This window comes from Primulina tabacum, chromosome 15 (genome assembly GCF_025594145.1).
Source record: "Primulina tabacum isolate GXHZ01 chromosome 15, ASM2559414v2, whole genome shotgun sequence".
NCBI classification, from domain to species: Eukaryota; Viridiplantae; Streptophyta; class Magnoliopsida; order Lamiales; family Gesneriaceae; genus Primulina; species Primulina tabacum.
In genome coordinates this window covers 1,481,494-1,503,344 of record NC_134564.1, presented here as the reverse complement: position 1 = coordinate 1,503,344, position 21,851 = coordinate 1,481,494, and the positions used below count along the sequence as shown (strand labels likewise).

General features: G+C 33.0%; 2 protein-coding genes and 1 pseudogene across 4 annotated transcripts; all 3 read right to left on the bottom strand.

The window, feature by feature from the left end:
* Positions 1 to 3,063: 3,063 nt before the first annotated feature.
* Positions 3,064 to 7,982, bottom strand: LOC142526214 (uncharacterized; annotated as a pseudogene).
* A 2,626-nt stretch (positions 7,983 to 10,608) lies between these two features.
* On the bottom strand, positions 10,609 to 13,098 carry LOC142526215 (putative serine/threonine-protein kinase PBL15). The gene is made up of 5 exons (XM_075630463.1): positions 12,474 to 13,098; positions 12,226 to 12,361; positions 11,658 to 11,794; positions 11,444 to 11,567; positions 10,609 to 11,271 (listed from the first exon to the last, which is right to left on the bottom strand). Exons 1-5 carry the CDS (start codon positions 12,891 to 12,893, stop codon positions 10,820 to 10,822), a joined length of 1,269 nt encoding a protein of 422 aa, XP_075486578.1. The 5' UTR covers positions 12,894 to 13,098; the 3' UTR covers positions 10,609 to 10,819.
* Positions 13,099 to 16,202: 3,104 nt separating this feature from the next.
* On the bottom strand, positions 16,203 to 18,935 carry LOC142526768 (F-box/FBD/LRR-repeat protein At1g13570-like). Of its 3 annotated transcripts, none has more exons than XM_075631344.1 (5): positions 18,728 to 18,866; positions 18,072 to 18,151; positions 17,068 to 17,876; positions 16,800 to 16,958; positions 16,203 to 16,710 (listed from the first exon to the last, which is right to left on the bottom strand). In XM_075631344.1, the coding sequence occupies exons 2-5, from the start codon at positions 18,079 to 18,081 to the stop codon at positions 16,423 to 16,425; spliced, it is 1,266 nt and encodes a 421-aa protein (XP_075487459.1). In that variant the 5' UTR covers positions 18,082 to 18,151; positions 18,728 to 18,866; the 3' UTR covers positions 16,203 to 16,422. The 3 variants fall into 3 exon arrangements, with proteins under 3 accessions (XP_075487459.1, XP_075487460.1, XP_075487458.1); XM_075631345.1 differs by having other exon boundaries at positions 18,072 to 18,109; positions 18,728 to 18,857; XM_075631343.1 differs by lacking the exon at positions 18,072 to 18,151 and having other exon boundaries at positions 18,728 to 18,935.
* Between the last annotated feature and the right edge of the window lie 2,916 nt (positions 18,936 to 21,851).

Below are 21,851 nucleotides of genomic sequence, written 5' to 3'. Positions count from 1 at the left end.
CGATCATTTTTTTCGGGTTAAAATATAGTCAATATTTATTAATTATATATTTTAAAAAAATTAAAATTTTCGGGTCAACTCGGGTTGAATCGAACCCAACCCAACCCAACCCGATCATTTTTTTCGGATTAGCTATCGAGCCCAACCCGATCTGACCCGAATCCGAAAACCTCAAACCTGATTTTTTCGGGTTGAACAGTATCGAGTTGGTGGGTCGTGTCTGATTTTGGCACCCCTTGTTGCATTTGGGTATCATACATTTTTTGTCTTCTAATTTGTTTTTTTTTTTTTTTTTTGCACTTTTAATCATGTTAAAAGTGAATGTATATTTTTAATCTTGTAACTTACGTGTTTTTTACCATTTTTGATCATGTTGCGATGGATTTTCAAATTTAGTCATCCAACTATTACTTTCATTTTTAATCATGTAACGTGTGTATTGTTATCATTTTTGTCCTTTTTTATTGGCAAACACAGTAGAATTCCCTAAAAAGAGAACAAAAAATAGAAAAAAATATATAAGTTACAAAACTAAAAATACAAATGTATTGTTAACATGACCAAAATAGAAAAAAAAAATTAAAATTACAAGACAAAAATGTAATTTGCCCATTGCCTACATTTTGTAGTCGATCCTTGACTTGATCGGTGGTGGAGGGATTTTGTCGATAGATACCTCGGTCGCTTCGTTCATACGATGAAAGGCATCACTATGGAGTTATTTGAGCGGCCATTGAAGAAGTAGTTGATCATGGTTGGTTGGACTACGTCTAGCATAACTTCTGCATGGTGATGAGTTCACGTCATATTTTGTGACATAAAAAATAAAAAGAAATCACAAATTCTGTTTAAAATAACGATTTAAAATTTAAAAATATTTAAAAAAAAATACAAAAAAACTAATAATAAATCAATAAATTATAGGAAAAAGGTCCCAATTATAATTATATATATTTTTCTAATTACTACATGCTTCAAAAGGACTTGATCAAACATATTCGAAGTTTATATGATGAAGTATAGTTGAATTCGTCAAATTTTAATTATTTGTATTTTTTCCGTTTATGTATTTGTAATTTTTAATTATGTTCTAAAATTTAATTATGTGTAGTTGTATATTTTAATTATGTCTGATTTGTAATTCTTTTAATTATTCTGTTTTTAAATATAAAATTATTTAATTGAACAAAAAATTCATATTTCAACAATTCTGATCTGCAACTTCATCCACTACTGCAAGAACATGAGAGGAAGTTATCAGCTCTGACATCTTTTCAACTTCATCCCACCTTTGAAAATACTTTTAAAAAGCATGACTGAGGTTTCTGCCTTCAAGAATTTTTTGAAACATATTTGTATGTTCTATGTTGTTTCCATCTGATTTCTAGAAAAATTTAGAATTGTTTAAATAAATTTGAACTTGAACTTTCTAAATTTTCGTTAACTATAATCTTAACCATATGATGAAATAAATCAGGACCATCTATTCTTGGAGATGAGTAGTATTAATTGGCTATCAATTTCACTTGTAATCATCCAATTTTTCTGATTCAGTTTCTCACTATCATTTGAGTTCTTAATATATGTGTGTAGATTGCAGACACAAGCACAAACACGTGAAAGCTACCATGAGAAGTCACAATATTAAAAAAATTATTGTCGATAAAATATATGTTCTAATATTTCTCATATCTCGACTCTTAAAACATGTAATTCAATAACTACAAGAAGCTTGATTGGTTTGTGAGTTGCTCACGTACCATACAATCAAATGGAAAATAGAAAAAGTACGTATATCAAGAACATTTTAATTTATGAAAAAATAAATATAACTTACAAGATATTTATGCTCTTTAAAAAAAATATTTCTATATAAATACTTAAGAAAATGTATTATTTTCCTAAAAAAATCTAAATTTTCAAAGCCCTGGAAGCATAAGGTATTTTTGTTACTGGTAACCAATAATCCTTTTGAAGAAAATTCTTCATGGTCAATTTCAAAATTTCATGCTCATCAATAGGATTAAAACCCATCCCTTTTACCCTTCCAAATGTTGTGGAACTCGATTCTGAATTTCCAGATTCCGCATAATAAAGAAAATCAGGAATTTATTTCTCACTCCATCCACCCCTCCAAGTTGATTTTTTTCAAGAAAGTATTAATTACAACCATTCGAAAATACTTCCCATAAAGACTTCCAAGATATATTTTCATCATTAAACTATGTTCCATCAAGTGAGAGGGTTCTCTAATAGTCGTTATTGTCGAATTTTGGATTTCAATACATGTGTTGGAATCAAGACTTTCTCGTTTTTTAGCTACAATAGTTATTATATTGTATTTTGGACGACTGAGATAAATGTGACAATGTTATAAAATCGCTATTGGATCGTCGAATATCATATCGGATGTTCCAGACATGTCACGTTCTTAAAAAATTGTATGTGATTATATAGAGTGTGTGTTGATAACCTTCTAAACTACATTGATAGAAAACAGAGTGATTTGATAGTAACATTAAAGCAAATGCTTGGTCGACTGAGTGTCGCGATAAGTAATTCTTTGTGTAGTAAATCCATTTCCAAAGACACCTCCAAATATAAATAAATTTAAGAATTATCAACTACCGAAATGTATTAAAAAAATGAAATGAGACAAGTTCTAATTTAAAAAAATCGAGATGTAAAAGACCAGGAATATATGATGTAATCGTCCAAATAATATTTTCTACCATGACTAAAATAAAATGTTCCAGTTCATTTGGAGGTTCTTTATTTGTTTCTCCAACAAAATATATATCAATACTGTAATAGATAAATAAATTGATCATATAGTACAGTGATAAGTTAATTCAAATATTTTTTTTTTATTTATGTTAATTCAACTATTAATATTGAATGAATGATGAAACCAGATTGGAGTAAATGAAGGGGCAACCAAGAGGTGTGAAAATTATATTAGTCGGAAATGATTTAAGAAAATGAATAATTGAATGAGGGAACTCATTCAATATAAGTAAGTATTGAAAATGTTCAAATTATTAATATTAAACTAGAGTTAGTAATATGGCTCTATCTGGACTAGAATTTTAAACTCTAGAATATTTTAATATTTTAAATTGATCTACCCGGACTAATATCAAATTAATCCAAAATTTATATATAATTTTTTTAAAGAAAATTAGAGCATCCAGGCTTTCAAACAACTGCGGTTGGGGTCGGAGCAGTCGCCCCGCCATGGTGGTGCCCAGAAAATGGAGCAATTTGGATCCCTGTTTCTTGTCAGAAAGTTGTTATATCCATGGCCTAGTGACTTGAAAATACACATCAAAAATTTCACTTCTGAGTTTCCAATAGCCTTAATTAATAGCAATATATGCACACCTGTTAAGTGAAAAACGCGTGCATGAGACATTAAATTATAAAGAATTCGAACCAAGGTTGGGTTATGGGACGTAGTGTGGCGAGTACCTGCTTTTCAGCCTCATTTGGCGACAAATGACGTTCCTTGCTAGCAGCTGCAGCGTCCCTCACCTATTTTACCCCATGCATCATTCCTTGTGTAGTTTCTCACCTTCACAATGGATGCCAAGTTTGAGATCTGGACCACATTACCAGAGATATATCTAGGAATCCGGTTGAGGTAATTTCGTCTATTTAAGGGAGGTTGAAACAAATATTTTTTAATAAAATTTCAATTTTTTTCACGAGAAAGGGCACGATCGCTCCCAGGTCGGATCTTTCCCTGCACATAACAAGACAAATTACGCATGTTGTTCATGTCAACACCTCGAGACAAGTGCATGCAGTAGTGTGAGCGCGCAAGTGTATTCATATCGTTGCTTCATAGTTGCGCTTGACATCAATAAATGCACACCCTTAATCATAAAGGAACCACCATGGTGCGCTTAAAGACTCTAGACACCTTTTAAGCATTTCTTCAATGCGTGGGTTAATAAATTCAAGATTAAATGAAAAATAAGAGGCATTCGTTTTTGTTTATAGTTAATGAGTATCTGTTTTACCATCATTTAGCGGTTGGCAATGTACATTCCAATGTATGTTGCAATTTCTTTATTCTTTAGATATTTAGATTTTGTCATAGCATCATTTATGGGACATTGGGACTTCACTTCAATAAATTGCTGGGCTCACCCTTCGTCTTGTATCTTGACTCTACAATACCGACGAGCCTTAGTGTGCCCTGCGCTTCTAGTGACTGTGGCATAAATAATGACAGCAAAGATTCTTTCAGAGAACTGTAAACCACCACATCATCAAAAATTTGTTAACAAGCAAGAACACGATTCCATATAACAGAAAAGTAAGTCCCGCTGACATTTCCAGGCTAGGCTTACTCACGAAATGCTCCCCTACTATTTAAAAGCTATAACCCTTGTCTTATATATAACCATATCTTTTTACACATTTAATGATTGTTGCTCTAAAGGCATGCAGATGGAATTCTGTATTAACGTTACAGTAATTAGTAGGTCGAAAATTTTCAAATTGCAGGGAGAAGGCAGTGTTTCAACGGTTAGTTAACCATAAAGGAGGTCAAAGTATTCAACCCACTTATATTCCAAGAATTGAAGAACTTACAACTCTTATCAAAAAACCATATCATCTAGCACAAAATTTTCTCTAGAAAACTCTGCATGCTTAATTTAGTACTTCTAAACAACATGGATGCAGATTCTTTCACACCCAAATTCATTGACATTAGGGAAGAAACGGAAAACGGAAAAAATACACCTAATTTTATAGCCAATTTTTGTTAAAGGACAAATAAATTAAATATATAAACATCTTAACAATGGAACAAGTAAAATCATCTTACTGTATATTCCAGCAAAATATGTGCATGAACTTAAATCCATGCGCCTGGCTTGACCTGTTCTCTGACACAAGGAATTCACCTTTTTGTCATGTGATGAACTTATAATTACCATGACAGTCACATCTCCAGTAAAAACATCTTCAGGCCACCTGCACATGAAGATCAAGACCACTTGTTAATCATGGAAAGTAACATTCCTGAAAGATCAAGCAATAGCTATTATAACCAATAACCAGAAATCTATATGCCTGATCTTTCATGGGTAACATATTCTCTAGATTTTGGACTGTAAGCTGTAAAACTTGAAGGAAGGGCGATAATAATCCAGAGTAATTAATGAAGCAAATTCAGGACTCTGATAGGGTGGATAGAGCACCACAGGTCATTGAAAACAGAATTGAAGAGGATTTATAATAAAATGATACAAGGAGAAGAATAGGAATAGACCTTTTAACATTTGCATTGCTTCAACAGACTTAGTACCCTGGTGACCTTTTACCTTTTAACAATCGCATCGCTTCAACAGACTTAGTACCCTGGCTAGTCATTTTTCGTCAACGATACTGAATTGCTCGGACATACAGTGAACTAAAGAAGTGCACCCAACTTCATCTAAATTTAGTCCTCTATCCGACATGTGATCCCAAAGGTTGAAGGGTTCTTCTACTTTCCCTTCCTTGCAGTATCCCATTGTCAATGTATTGTACGTCACAGAGTCGGGGACAATTCCCTTGCCCAACATTTCGCGAAGAAGCTCGGAAGCCTCTTTCATGTTACCCAACCTACAGTAACCATCGATAATAACAGTGTATGTTACTTTATTAGGCTGCACTTTAAATGATGACATTTCCACCAAGAGTCTCCTTGCTTCGCCCATGTTACCTATCTTACAATATCCACCAATCAGTGCTGTATAACAAATAACATCCGGTGGCAAGCCCACCTTTTTCATATCATCGAGAAGATTTTTTGCCTCAGAAACTAACCCAGCATTGCTCATTCCGTGTATTAGAGAAGAATAAGTGACACACGTGGGCATAATGTCTCGGCTTCTCATGTCATCAAAGAGTTTAAAGGCCTCTAGCACTGTTAGGGATCCTGGAATATGCTCTAATGAGTATGTTATATATGACAAAATTTGTCTCATTTTTCTGCTTGAGCAACAGATTAAAAAAAGTATGAGCCTCCTCAATTCTCTCAGCATTGCAGAAACCGTCTATCATGATCCCATATGAATGAACATTACAAACGAGGCCGTTTCTTTGGATTTCATGCCAAAGTGTCACAGCTTCGTCCATTTTACCCTTACCACATAATGCATGTGTCAACAAGTTGTAGGTTACAATGTCAGGTGAAATTCCTTGCTTTGACATTTTCTCCTTGAGGATAAAGCCACTTTCAAATCTACCCTCTTTACAGTATCCATAAATGAGTGCATTATACGTAAATGTATCCAACTCAGCAACGCTATCTAATACAAACTTAAGAACTGATTTAGCCTCTGGCATCTTTCCTGCTTCACACAGCCCATAAATTAGAGCATTTGAGGTCACTAAATTAAAAGCAAATCCTTTATCTCTCAGCATATTATATAGCTTCAAAGCTTCTAAATGCATATTGTTCCGGCAAAGCCCACACATCAATGTTGTCAGCAACCTGTCATTAGGTCCTAAGTTCTTAGAGATCATTAGCTTAAACAATACTAGTGCAGAGTCGAATCTAGAATTTTTTAAGAGACCGCTTATAACAGAGGAAATAGTACCGAGATTTATACATAAACCCCTCTCTACCATCTCATTCAAGAACTTTTCAGCAAGATCATTTTGTCTATCCTTGCAGAGTCCACTTACGAGTGTATTGAATGTAACTGAATTTGGAACAACACCTTGTGATATCATTTCATCCTTTAACTTCAACGCAGTCATCATATTTCCCATCTTGCAATAGCCATCAATCAATGTGTTATATACAATTTCATTCGGGACAAAGCCCTTCTCCAACATCTCTTTTAAAACACAATTGGCTTCCTCATATTTCTCAAGTTTCATGAGACCATTTATCAGCACACTGTAAGTTACAAGACTTGGGTTCACCCTATTCTCTACCATTTTCCCCTTGAGTCGAAATGCCTCTTCCAGACTCCCCTGTTGGCACAGTCCATGCATGAGATTGTTATAAGTAACAACATTTGGGGTGACCCCTGAGTTTTCCATTTTTTGAAACAATGCCGCTGCATCGTCGATCCTCCCTCCTTTGCACAATGCACTTATTGCAGTAGTAAACAAGAATACATCTGGCAAATAATGCTGAGAAATCATAACAAAAACCTCGTAAGCTCTTGCCACATTCATTTGCCTTGACAAGTGAGCTCATAAAAAAATTGCAGGTCTTAAACGAGGGAAGTAACCCTCGACCCGTTAAAATACTAAAAATATCCAATGCAACACCAAATCCCAAACTGGCAAACTGACTCGCGTAAACATGAACCAAAATATCAAACGCCCTAGTCTCATTCTTAAAGTCAGCCAAACCCGAATATGTATCCGCCAAAACAATCGCAATCTCTGTGTGTGTATTCAAAACACCATGAGCCATAGTGATGGGCAACTTCCTATCAATCAATCTAATCAAGAGCAACCGTGCCGCAGAATCAATGTTCTTACCAACTAACAAGTGGAACAAAAGACAATACGATCTGAGAGTGAATCTAAAACCACAATAATTACAGGAAAAGTAAAAAAACTTCAATACAGTAGAAGGGTCAACAAAATGATGGATTTCCCACAACAGAGCATCAAACTGGTGAGGCGTAAAATTGGCTAATAAATCTTTACAATGGAAATAACTCAAATGCGGTCCTGAAAGAATGGAGGATACCCACTTCTTCTTGCCGTGAAAACTCTGATCAGAAGCTGCTGCCGCAGGAACTGGAGCTGGATTTGATGGCCCCAGTTCTTGTGAATTGGGTTTTGGCTTCTTGGGCTTTTGTAAGGGCTGCGGAGCGATTGAGGAAGAGACAGTAAACGGGCGTTTGATAGGTTGAAATAGTAATGCGGCGGTGGTGACGGCGGATTTGGACACCGTCAACCTTCTCGCGTCCATATGAAAAAATCTATATTTCTGTGCAGTACATGCGAGGTGGTTAGCGACGCTAAAATGGCCACGAATGATTCAAGAAACAAACCTGAATGAGTTTCGGGTTTAAGGGTCTGGGTTTGGGATCCGACAAACCAAACCCGAAAAGCCATGTCTTGAGGTTTTCCTTTAAAATAAAATATTTCTCATCTGGTATAATTATATAATTTTTATTTATATATATATAAATATTAATATATGCGTAGCATTTGCAGATATTTAAAAAAATATTATGAACTTTTCTCTTACAAAATTTTGCAATTTTATATAAAAAAAATATCCATGGAAACTTTTTATCATATATTCCTATGCACGCAATTTTAATGGCCCTTTTTAATTCTTATGAGATACGTAACGCAACATTTGAGATACACCCATCGAAGGCGTCAGCCCGAACGTGGACGAGCCTCTAATCAGCCAAGGATTTCTGGTTTATCATCTTGTGTAAAACCTGTTAGCTCTGTATATGTCAATTGTTCGAGGACATGATCTTTATCTTAGATTACCAACTTTTTTCTCTCTGAAGCAAACGTATCCAATTCTCACATCTTCGTGACCGAGTATATAAGCGGATCAATGGGTGGAATTCAAAATTGTTTTCAGTAGGAGGTAAAGAAGTTCTCATCAAATCGGTTTTACAGGGCCATTCCCACTTACGCTATGTCGTGTTTTAAAATTTCATCTTCATTTTGAAAAGAAGTTGAACAACTATACACAAAATTCTAGTGAAGACAGAATTGTGGAAAAAGAAACTTGAATTGTACTACTTGGAATTTATTATGTAAGCCAACACAGGTTGGTGGTATTGGATTTCGGAGTACGATTGAGTTTGATCAAGCAGCTTTGTTAGCAAAACAAGTGCGACGTTTAATTGAATTTCCCGAATAGGCGAATCTCTTATGGAACGAATGCTCAAGGCGTTTAAAAAATATGGACATTATGGATGCACCAATGGGGTCGAGACCATCTTTTATTTGGCAATCAATTTTGTGGAGTAAGGAATTCTAGCCAAAGGATTACAGTGGATAGTGGGATATGAAAGCAATATTAGTGCATTTAAATATGCTTGGATATTAAGGTTATTGTTTGCACAATATTTGATTTGCGGGCGTGCCAGGTACGAAGATGCACTGATTTATGTGAAAATGATAAAAATCTAACTTCTAAATATTCAAGCGACGTAAATTCTAAATTCGACAGTCAGTTCCAGTCTCCTAAAACAACTATGACGCCAAAACGATGAAAAACTATTGGAATTTGATGAAAATAAACCCCTAACATAATTTGTATCAACAAATCAGTAGGAAATTACAAAACACAACAATATATTAAAGAAGGCTGATGAAATCTAGACGAAAATATCTTATAATGCTAGAAAATGGAATGAAAAATATTTCAGAACTAAGACGCTTGAAAATAGAATTCTGGAGAGTATTTGCAAGTTTTTGCTGAGTTGAGTTTTCTCTTTTTTCTGTGTTTTCCGATGTCTTTTTCTTCCCAGCGCTGTGCCCTTTCTCTCCACTCCCCCATGAGCCCATGATCTTTCCCACTACCTTCGCACGATCTTCATTTCTTTCCTTCCACGCTGTGATCGGTTTGAATTGATAAGAATTAATGTGTTATGAGCTTCAACACTAAATTGGGCTTCCATAATTAATTATTTTTAGTCCAAACAGTTATGTTCTGATAGGAGTTCTGTCAATGTTGGAGCTTCGCAAAATATTTAAGTTGAGAGTTTCATTGGACCAGAGGACACTTGGGATACAAAGCTCTTTAAGATGGCTTTCCCTTTTTTGAGGTGGAGTCGATCCTTAATATTCATATTCACCCTCGAGGTGGTACTTATCGGAGATATTGGAAATGGGATAAGAAAGACGATACAGGTGAGTTCGAGATATCAGTTTCATGTTGGTGTTTTCGATCCACCACATGTTCATTCGTCGTGCTCTTCTCTTTTCGACCATGGTTGAACTAATTATAGAATTTAAAACTACCACCTAAAGCGAAATTTTTTATGTGGCGTGCTATCAACAACTACATCCTTTCAGACTTCAATTTGGCATCATGTCCCTACCTCGGCTCTATGTTCTTTGTGCAAATCTAGTTTGTCTACGAAAACTCATTCGTTACTTTTCTGTTCAATTATTAAAGTCATTTGGAAAGTGGAAGTTATTTGGCCTTTTCTCGAGCGTCATCGAGAGCTTTCCTTTCTCGGTATTTTGTTTGGATTGCAATTTTGAGAAACAAGAAGTGGTCGAAACAGAATTGAAAACTCACTCGTCCAACATTTCTCTGAAAAACCAAGAAAATTCACTTCATCTAACAAAGACTTTTTCAAGTGAAATGTAAAATATGAAACCCATAGTCATCTTTTGCGATTTCGTGAATAAATATTTATCAAGCAAACGACAACATATATAATATAATTGACATAAACTTGTGTGAGACGGTCTCACGGGTCGTATTTGTGAGATGGATCTCTTATTTGGGTCATCTATGAAAAAGTATTACTTTTTATGTTAAGAATATTATTTTTTATTGTGAATATCGGTAGGGTTGACCGTCTCACATATTAGGATCCGTGAGACGATCTCACATGAGACCACTCAATATAATTAATGTATAGCAACAAAAAAAGAAGAGGAGGTTTTTATATTATATATCAATTTGACATTCATATTCACATAATTACATACACTGGCAACTATACATGCCTTGTTTTCAAATGCTAATATTTTCTTTTTTCTGCTTTTTATATATATATATATATAAGAAAAGATAAGATTAATAATTTTTTTAACATATTATTAATATCCAAATCTCAAATTCATATAAACCCAAAGCTCATTTGCTTCTAGGACTTGCAGCAGCAACAGTAGCAGCGCTCTTGCACCCAAACCCGTTTTCCCTCCTCATCTTATTCGGGTAGCCCGCGTTTCGACCCGTTTTCGGGGATCCAGGCCATTGTCCATAGGTGACCGCCATATCCTTCAGATTTTGCAGGCTTTCAAGAGTTTCAATAATGGCCGGCATTTTGGGCCTGTCTTTTGGGTTCAAGCTCACACACTGTTGGGCCAGTAGGCCCATTTCTTTGGCCCCTTTGACGGAGTACTGTCCTGCAAGACGAGGGTCCATTATGCAACGTAATCTCCGGGTATTGATCAAGTATGGCCTGGCCCAGTCCACTAAGTTTTGTTCACTTTTCGGCCTTTTTTTGTCCATTGCTCTTCTCCCTGTTAGGAGTTCCAGTAGAACCACTCCGAAACTGTATATGTCACTTTTAGTAGTTAAATGGCCTGCATCATGTTGACAAGGAAGCATACAATTGATAGGTTATCATGTCTCATACTATAAATTATATATATAAAAAAAAAATTACGGATTTCCGATAACTATCTATAATTTCCTTCGCTTATCTTAATTTTCGATCCTACGATTGATGTCAGCATTCATATCATGTGCACCTACCTGTGCTAACATACTCAGGAGCGGCGTATCCGTACGTTCCCATCACCCTTGTGGTAACATGGGTATTCGATCCTTCGGGTCCCATTTTCGCTAGTCCGAAATCTGATAATTTGGCATTAAAATCCTGCCGAAAAAGGAAATAAAATAAAATATATCATCTTTTTATTTATTTATTTACTGATGAAAAAACAAGTTTAATTATGTGTATAGGTACCGAATCGAGCAAGATATTAGAAGTCTTGAAATCACGATATATGACAGGGTTCTCAGCACCATGCAAGAAAGCAAGACCTTTGGCTGCACCGACTGCGATTTTCAATCTTGTCCCCCATGGCAATGATATGGACAACCCTGTCATATATATAATCAATTTTAAGTCGATACACAACGATTTTTTAGTTTTATTAATCATTTTTTCAAAAAAATTTGGTTATTAATCATAATTAAAATTAAAAATGATTTTTCCTGTATTAAAAAATATAAATAAGGATGTCAACATATTCTCGAGTGGAAAAAAAAATGTTTGTGCCTTCACTTTTAAATTATAATGACCAAAAGTAGTCACTTTAATAGATTGACTTTTTAATAATAAAACAACATAGAGAATAATAATAAAAAATTCTGGTATTAAAATTAGTCTACACCTTTTTTTAAAAAAAATTTAAAGTTGGGTCTTTCTAAATTTGTAAAATTTTCCTTTTTTTAAAAAAAATTTAATTAAAACTCTTTCTTTAATTATTTCAAAAAATTAAAACGAAGAGAGCTGGGAATTAAAGAGTTACTCTTGAATAAATGATTTTCCAAGCTGCCTCGAGGCATGAATTCATACACAAGAAGCCTTTCTTCATCTTCGCAGCAATAACCAATCAACTTCACTAAATTCGGGTGCCTTAGCTGCCCCAGAAATATCACTTCCGCCTTCAAATTATCCAACATATTACACATTATAATTTCGATTAATGAATGAATATATATAAAAAATATATATATATATATAGATATATATATATATGTATAAGCAAAGACTTACAAGCCATTCCCTATGACCTTGAAGGCCTTCGATATCAAGAAGTTTAACAGCAACAGCCTGTGCCTTCAGCCCTGCCCGCAAACTCTCGTCCACATACCCTTTATGCACCCTCCCAAAACCACCTTCTCCCAACAAGAAGTTGCTCGAAAAGTTATGCGTTATGCCGCGGAGTTCACTCAGCTGGAAGTCATACAAATCCTGGCCGAAAGACTGAGCAAGATCCTCGTTGATCCTAGCGGAAGAAGAACGGCTTACGTCTGAGAACGAAAACTTTCTAAAAGAAGGCAATGGGGCTATGTTCTTGGAGAATTCGGATTTCGAAGGCCGGCAACGGCTAAAGCTTCGGAAAATAATGTGATCATCCGCAGAACAACATTTGGAAGTTAAGGGTCTCCATGGCTGAGACTTTGTGGTTCTCATTGTGGCTTTTGGTGTGTGGGAAAATGTGGCTATGGAGGGATATATATGTTAAATCGAGTATGGTCTGATTAAAGTTTCACCTGAAATTTAATTTAATGGGGTCTATTTTGGATTAAAATTTGTTATTTTATTAAAAAATTCGAAATTTTAGGATCATTAAATATTAATGGGATTAGCTAGAAACTTATATTTATAAAATGGGTTTTTAAAATAACTAATATATTTGCAAGTATCCATAATTTGAGAAGTTTGTAATGGCTTTATTAAGGAAGAATGCATGAGGAATCAAAGGAGAGGACATGCTTTCTTTAACTACTCCAACCACTCTACTTAATAGGGTCATAATTTATTTAATTTTTGATTTAATCTTTGGATTTATTTGCAGATTTTCTTCTGTTTCTTGATTTGTTTGGAATGCTTTGTCTTTATGTGGAAAATTGTCAATGTAGTCATTTGGGCAAGTGTCGGCTTAGGAGATTCGACAAAAATATTTAGCAGATTGGGTGAGAGATGCAATAGGTATATATTTTTAATGAGAAACTAGAGACTTTTTCGTAATAGTGTGGCTAAGTACAATTGGTGGCCCGCCCTCTACTTGGGTTAAGTTTTAATCATGTTTATCTTCAAAAAGTTTTTGTGTTTTATACGGTTTAAAACAATCGTGTAAAAAGTATTTAATGAGCTAAAATTCTCTGTATTTTATGTGATGGTTGAACGTAATTTCATGCGATAGTTGAACGTGGATATTTTTGTTATAAATGTGTGAGGCCCGTGGTCGAAGAGGACGGGGTGATTGTCGGTGCCATCAAGTTGCGTGGACAATGTGCGGTACTTCCTGGACAGACTTTTAGACGAAAAGAACATTAATGAACAGATCTTACACCGGAAGGAGAAGGATTCCAAAACTGTTTAGGTATGGAACTGTGCAATTGAGGAGTGCTTAAAAGATTTGATAGGTATTACTCATATCAAGAAGGTGACATCTTCTTTTTGAGAGCTCATCACACAAGAACTTCAAAGTTAAGCGTGCTTGACTCGTAGCAATTCTGGGATGGGTGACACTTGAGAAGTTTCATAGAATGTGTGTGAGTGAGGATATAAGCACGCTGAAAAGACTCGTCTTGGTACAGTTAGGACAATCGTCGAATATGAGTTATTACATTGTATTTATAGAAGAGGTGGATGTGTGTCTATATATATATATATATATATATATATAAATAAACATAATAAAGGGGTCTATTACATACAATTTACACAACATAAATTGAACATTTATATAAAATAATTATTTTTACAGGAAAAATAACTAATTGAAATAGTAGGTTTTAAAATATAAATGATTTCTTTGACATTGAATATTTGAGTTTATCTTTCGTGAAAAGTATATCGATTATCAAATTATTTCATCTAAAATTTTATGGAGTAAAAACTATATGGATATAAATTTTGAAGGAAGCATTCGAATATCGATCAAATAATTTAATTACAGTCAATAAATTAAATTCATGATTATATTTTGATTATATATACTTATTTTGCACGATATTATTTATATAAATAATAAATGTTTGATTTAATATGGTAATATAGATATACATATAATATGGTGCTTACGCCCAATTCATATCTCGGAGTTGTTGGAAGAATGAGGTTACTAGTGACGTTTATAGTGTCACTTTTCTGCTCCACCTATAACAACCATTCTCGGATACTTTAATTTTAATTAAAAACAATAATTATAAAATGTATAACCCTTTCTCTCGTTCCGTCGTACGGAATTTTTTTTATGACGTGAGAATTCGTAGATGTTGTTCTTCGATACAAGATAAATCTTGAACTAATATGCTGTGTAATGCAAAATCTCGATGATAAAATTAGTTTTTTTGTAAATGAAAAACATGATTTAATTGGTCATTTTTCGAGTAATAAGACTTATATACAGTTTCTTGTACGTAACAATTCAATCAATCCTAATCGAAAAAAGGCCTTCGAACAAATTGCATTTGTGTGGTTGAATAAGACCTAAAACTGATTTGAACTATATGGCTACCATATCTTCCATCACCCGAAGAAGAATCCGATCTTTATACCAAAACAGGAGAAATGAAAAGATTGGAGATATTTTTTTTATCCTAAAAAGTAAATATTTAAATCTTTGATGATTTCATGAAATATAATGTTATCCTTTTCCAATAAAAGTGAAAATGTGGAGTAATAAAAAAAGAAAAAGCAAATGATCAATAAATATCTGTCTCAATGGTTAAATGTCCATTCAGTTTCAATCGGACAATTAATTTTTTTTTTTTTTTTTTTTTTTTTGCAATCCTTGACCAATCCAAAAAAATGTTTTTGTACTTCAATGCCAATGTATGTTTTTTCGTATGAAATTCGGTACAAAATATTGAAAATTTGAAAAAAAAAATATATTATATTTCAAAATCAAATATTTTATATCTGACACTAATATATGATTTTTTAAGTAGGCAAATATGTTTAAAAAATTCTGATATTAATGACATGTTTTTTCGGATGAAAATTTGGTACAAAACTTTGAAAATATAATATTAATATATGATATTTGAGTACTATATTTTTCAGATCTGACACTAATATATGATTTTTGAGTAATCAAACATGTATAACAAATTTTGATATTAATGACATGTTTTTCGGATGAAAACCAGTATAAGACATTAAATATGTGGTACCAATATATTATATTACAATATAAAATCTTTCAAATTTAGTATTAATATATGATATTTGAGCACACAAATAACTATATTGATATTAATATAGTTGTTCCAATTTTATACACAAATTTTTATCTTTTGTACAAGATCTAAAATAATTTGTTTGCCAATATGGTATATATGTTGCATATTTTCAATAATTTCATCTGAAAAATAAAATAATTGTGGGTCTAGAGAGTGTAGAAACATTTTTTTGTGTGAACGAGGAACTACAGAGAAAGTTTCGATCTAATAGAAACTGAACTAATATGTTGTTGAAGATTTTTTTAAAAAGTCTCCCTGATTAAAACGTATTTTCACCCAATTACTGTACCCTAAGTTTATTTTGTGAATAATCATATTTAATTCGTCTTGGTAACATCTCATATTGATTGATCGGTTGTGAATTGTTTGTGGCCACATCGTCAACATTAAAATAATATTTTCTTCCCGCTATGACTATGAAAATGGTGAACCCAGATGAGCGCAAGGCTTGCAACCCAAATTCAAACCCCATTGGATACAAATATAAATGAAGTGGAGTAATTTTTCAGCGTGGGAAGGGTATATGAAATAAAGACCGAATAAGATATATATCATTTTATCCTTCTCCATCACAAATCACAACACCCCGCATCAATATTATTAGACAAGTCTTAGTTCCATATTTATTGAAACTAAATTCAGGAACTATAAGCACATACAGCCATTAAAAACCAAGGCCATAAATCGAGAAGAATTAACAACCAAGCTAAATTATTTACAAAAGTAATGCAAGCTCATGGCGCTTAAAACTATTCCTTGTCAGAATTAATGATTTCCGCCTTCGGAGATGCTCGAGGAAACTGTTTGAGTTCGTTTAATATCGACTCACCTCCATCAAGAACACTACTTGAATGGTGGGCAATTGCCATTTCCTCGAGTTCAGTAGCAGATGACAATAGATATTTTATGAACTCCATTTCAGACTCGTTGCCAGAGAAAAGTTGCATAGTAACGGTTTTAAGGTGTGTTAATGTATCCGAGCTTTTCTGGGATCGGAGAAATTCCGAGACAGAATCCACGACATCTGAGGTGAAGGCCTGAGGATAACAGAAATTTCATCAAAACTGGTTCTTGATTGAAAATTTTGGAAACATAATAATAATTCCAGAACTAGATATAAACTTACAGTAATTTTAAGCTTTTGTAGATTGGGGGAGCTTCTGATGAAGCAAATGGCACAAGCGATTTCCTGAATCTTTTCAAAATACATATCTGAAAGGTGAAGAGTTTTCAGGGTTCTCAAGGCCACTGGCAGTTTCCTCGGGGCACCATACTCGACAAGATCCTATAAATGTGCCAAGAAAAGTTCATTAATTAAGATCACACACAATACTTAACTTAATTATTATTATTTTCAAACTTTGTGTCAACTAACACATTGTAAATTTCCTCACCTCCAAGGCGTAAGCCTGCAGTTGTAGCTCCTCGAGTGCAGGTAGAGAGCTTAGGGACTTAACCAAATCGATGGAGAATCGGTTTTCCCTTTTGAAATCCATGGAGGAGAAAGATATTTTAACATCTTTAAGAAGGGGGCACTTCTCAAAAGAAATGGATCTGAATAAACCATGAAACTGAAGATATTTTAACTTCGGCCCGACGATTTCGAGACAATCGAAGCTAGTGCAATGAACCAACCTTAGTCTTTCAACTGCGGGGCAGGAAGCAAAGAATTTTCCAAAAGTTTCGGGTACTAGTACAACATTTTGAAGATCAAGGTTCTCGAGTTTACTAAATCCTTTGAAACCCGAGGGAGGATTGAATGCACAGTTATAGAGCTTTAAATTTCTCAAGTTCTGGAAAGTATATATATCAGAAGGTAGCTTATGGTTCTCTCCCCTAGATACATGGAGGGTTAAATCTTGGAGGGTATTTTTTGGAAGCCGATGGATCCATTGATCAATATGGGGGCTACTTTTCAGATCGGGGACTTGGAGTGCAAATCTAAGCAGAGGCCCCCTGTGAAGTTTAAGAATTTGGTGAACAAGGGTCTCGAGTTTGTGACCTCCGAGAAACATTTGGTCAAACCAGAAATCAAACACGATTTCAGGGCATGTTATCCATTTATACCTCCATTCTCTCGACAAAATGCTCGTTCTGACTATGTCTCGTAGAGGCAAGCACCCAAGAATGTTCTCAATTATGCTACAAGGTAGATTGCTAATCAAATCAACCTCAGACATAATGGATCCCTTCATTCTCATGTCTGAAACACAAAACCAAGAAAAATAACTCAGGATTTTGAAATCATCACACCACAAAAGTTGAAAAAAAAAATCATAAATAAACAATTGATTAAATTTTAGACTTATTTAGTTTGATTCACAAGAAAGTTGTAAACATTTCTTTAAGACTGAAATAAATACGGAAGTTAAAAATACAGTAGAACCAAAGATTTTACTCCTATGCATAGCTCTTCTGTTCGAACCAAGACTTTGACTGAACAAGAAAGAGATGTTTCAACTTTCAATGTATCGAACTCTGTTAAAGGGTAGCAAGTCAATTTTTTACATGTAAATTGTACATAAATATGCAATTAAATCTTGCAAAAAATCAACTTCCACTTTCAAGCAGACAATCAGACACACAAAACTTGATTCAGCCACTTGATTTACAAAAATAGTATAGAAGCACAGAGGGAAACGTCGATTAAGCTAAAAATATCCATATTTCATACTAAATGAATTTCCAGTTTGCCCAATACTTTTAAGTCACCATTTAATCAAATCAATGTAATCTCATCATTTTGACCAAATATAAAACAGCTATAAAGAAAGGTATCTTTCCGGACAGCTAACAAGAAGACTGAAAAGTCAATTATAATCTATAAGACTCAATAGAAAATTTTAATTATGCATCAAAGTCGTTGTTGTCATCGCGATACTCACAATTCAATACTTTGAATCGTTAATCCCAGAATCCGAAGGAAAATTTACAAATAACACAACAAAATACTATTTGAATCATATCAAATCGCCTAAAAAAGCACAAGCCATCGAATCAACAACCAAAAACAGCATTGATTCCAAAATTTAGGGAAAAAATTGCTTCGTTCACCTAGAAAGCCCTCGATTCTTCGTTCTCCTGGGTTTCTCCGCGAGCTTTGGTGGCAGATGATAGTGGGCAAATGGCAGCCGGTGGAGCGTTGATCAAAAAATGGAGAAATTTGAGTGTCGTATTTCGCAATGGATTTTGGTAAAGAGCGAATGAAATTGAATTTTAATATATGGGCGAAATGTGTGGGACCCATTTCTTCGTAGCTCTTATTCGGATCACGATAAGCTCAAATAAAGACCTCATCCACTTTTTCTTGACTCGGCAATACTTTAATGCTATTTTATTATTTAATATAATATTTTAGTATTAAATGCATTTATGTAAAAATAAATAAATTAAAAGATATATTTTATATTTTTAATATTTATTATTTATTATTTTTGTGATGCAGTTATTTATTACTTTATTAAGTTGGATGATTATTATTAACAAAATACGAGACCCAAATAATCTAATTTTTTGTGAATTTTTTGTCCTAATCAAAATTTTTCTTCACATTTTAGCTTCAATTTTTCTTAGATTAGAAATTTTCAGAAAGAATAGTTTTCTTGTGAGACGGTTTCACGAATCTTTATCTGTGAGACGGATCAACCCTACCGATATTCACAATAAAAAGTGATATTTTTTCATAGATAACTCAAATAAGAGATCCGTCTCACAAAATACGACCAGTGAGACCGTCTCACACAAGTTTTTGCCATTCAAAAAAAAATATGTTTTCTTATATCTTATAATCTTTAAAATTTTATATTTTGTTTGTTGAATTGTTGTTGGTTAATCCATTTATTTAGTTTAATTAACATAATAGAGTGTGCTGAAAATTTAATATTTTATAATATATTTAATTTGTAAAACAATATATATATATATATATATATATATATAACATGAAATTTAATATATACAATTTGATATAACATGACATTTAATATATACAATTTTGATAGAATAGGTCTCTTGTGAGACGGTCTCACGAATCTTTATCTGTGAGACGAGTCAACCCTACGATATTCACAATAAAAAGTAATACTTTTAGTATAAAAAGTAATAATTTTTCATGGATGACTCAAATAAGAGATATGTCTCACAAGAATACGATCTGTGAGACCGTCTCACACAAATTTTTGTCATTTTGATATATTTTTATCTACCGTGTCCATCCATCACAGTCATCGTGGAGATTACATTCACTTTTCAAACATATAAAAATTTTACGTCAAATATAAGTATCACCTCAATAATGATATATAGATGAACACGATGTACGAGCAGCTATCAAAACCTATATATATATATATATATATATATTTCACCTACCGTGTTTTCTTTATCCTGTGGCTCACCCTGTTTTTTGCATACAATGGAAGAAATGGGGAACCGTGGAACGTGCATGATCCTATGATTTCCAATTTTTAAACTCAAACTTTAATTATGTTTTTCAAACAAGAAATTGATTATTAAACGTCAGAAACTGTATAATATATAATATATAGTGGTACAGTGCATCTGTCTCGCGTAAGAATTAGGTCAACTTATATATCAATTAGTGAAATCTAAACTTACATGTATCTCAACAGTACAAGAAAAACAGAAATATGAAGAATAGAATTATATTTTAAAATTTTGTTCCGCTCGTGAGATACGACGACAAATACTATATAGATGACAAATCAATATATATGAAAAATATAACGATTTATAATTCTAACTATTTGTAGAATATGAATCATATATCAGATAAAACAATGATTGTTAATAAACTTATATATCTTCCTCAAATCCGAACAATTTCATATATATATATATAAATATGATATAATTGTATAGCAAATTATTACTTTTTTATTTTTATTTTGTCAATAATAAATCAAAATTATATTAGTCCACGTTGCTGAGTTCAGATTTTCAAGAAGAGAGTGATATTTTAGTAATCATCGGCGGAGGTCCGGGGCCAATTGTCTCCCCTCGTGTATTATATATAATACATAAACCTTATTATATAATGTAACTTGTCCCGTAAAAAAAAAAAACGTGGGATGCCTGTTTAAAGAAAACTCACCCAAATTTCCCCGCCTCCACCACAGTTGTATTCAAAAAATAAAAAATAAATAATGATAAAAAATATATATCATTTTAGGAATTAATTAATTATTCAAAATGTGTCCTTAATCTGACAAATTAATTTATTATTTTCCACATTTTTAATTTTTTTTATTAGAGTATTTTTTGGATAGGTGTTAACTGAAATCTTGAAAATGACAAAGGAATCTGGAGAAGTTAAGAGTTGAAGTAAGTGTTGAATACTTTCTCATTAAAAAGAATTATGTCCCGCCTTAGTTTTCGGTTTATGACAAGTCTTTCTCAAGATACAACAACTGATCTTGCAAATACAACTAAGTAATTTGTAAGAACAATGACAAAAAAAAAAAAGAAATTGTACTACCCTTTCCTGGCGTCTCAGCGCCTCTCCTGGCGCATGTAACAATCTTTTGAGTTTTTTCCATCTCTTTTTTGCTTAATTTCTATTCATTAAGCCTTAAAACCAATGTTTCAGAACCGGATCGGCCAGTTCGACCGAGGACCGATCACGGATCCGGTCCGAAACACCTTAAAAATCGTTTTAGCGGTCTAACAGGTCAAACCCAGTCAAAATCCGATAGAGCCTGCTATGAACCGGTTTTTCAATTTTTTATTATTTTTTTAAAATTTAATATATTTTTATATATATATATACATGATTATTTGAAATCTGGAGTTCACTGAAAATATTATTTTAATAATAATATAATTTACTGTTTTTGTTTTTAAAAAATATATAATTATAATTGGTATTTTTAATATATGTATTTAGTTATTTAGTTTTTAATATTTGGTAAATATAATTTTTTTTGTATATTTATATATTTTATATGCATGTTTAGATTTTAAAATTGAATAATTATATCTTTTTTATATTTGTATACACATTTAAAATATTTATAATCTAAATATATTATTAATGATATTATATTATTATGTTATATGATAACAATTTTTCGGTCCGATCATCGGTTCAACTGGTCCGACCGTTGAACATTTTTTAAGCTAAATCAGTTTGATCATCGATCCGATTATGAAAACCTTA

Bases quoted from the DNA above. Each gene is read 5' to 3' on its own strand.
- LOC142526215 (XM_075630463.1), bottom strand. From the start codon at position 12,893: ATGAGAACCACAAAGTCTCAGCCATGGAGACCCTTAACTTCCAAATGT. The intron at 11,795-12,225 runs GTAACTCTTTAA...TATATATGACAG, and splicing joins GGAAAATCATTTATTCAAGA to GGTTGTCCATATCATTGCCA. The intron at 11,272-11,443 runs GTAGGTGCACAT...AACATGATGCAG, and splicing joins TCCTGAGTATGTTAGCACAG to GCCATTTAACTACTAAAAGT.
- LOC142526768 (XM_075631343.1), bottom strand. From the start codon at position 18,920: ATGGGTCCCACACATTTCGCCCATATATTAAAATTCAATTTCATTCGC. The intron at 17,877-18,727 runs GTGAACGAAGCA...TTTGTGTTTCAG, and splicing joins AAGAATCGAGGGCTTTCTAG to ACATGAGAATGAAGGGATCC. The intron at 16,711-16,799 runs GTAAGTTTATAT...TGTTATCCTCAG, and splicing joins TACAAAAGCTTAAAATTACT to GCCTTCACCTCAGATGTCGT.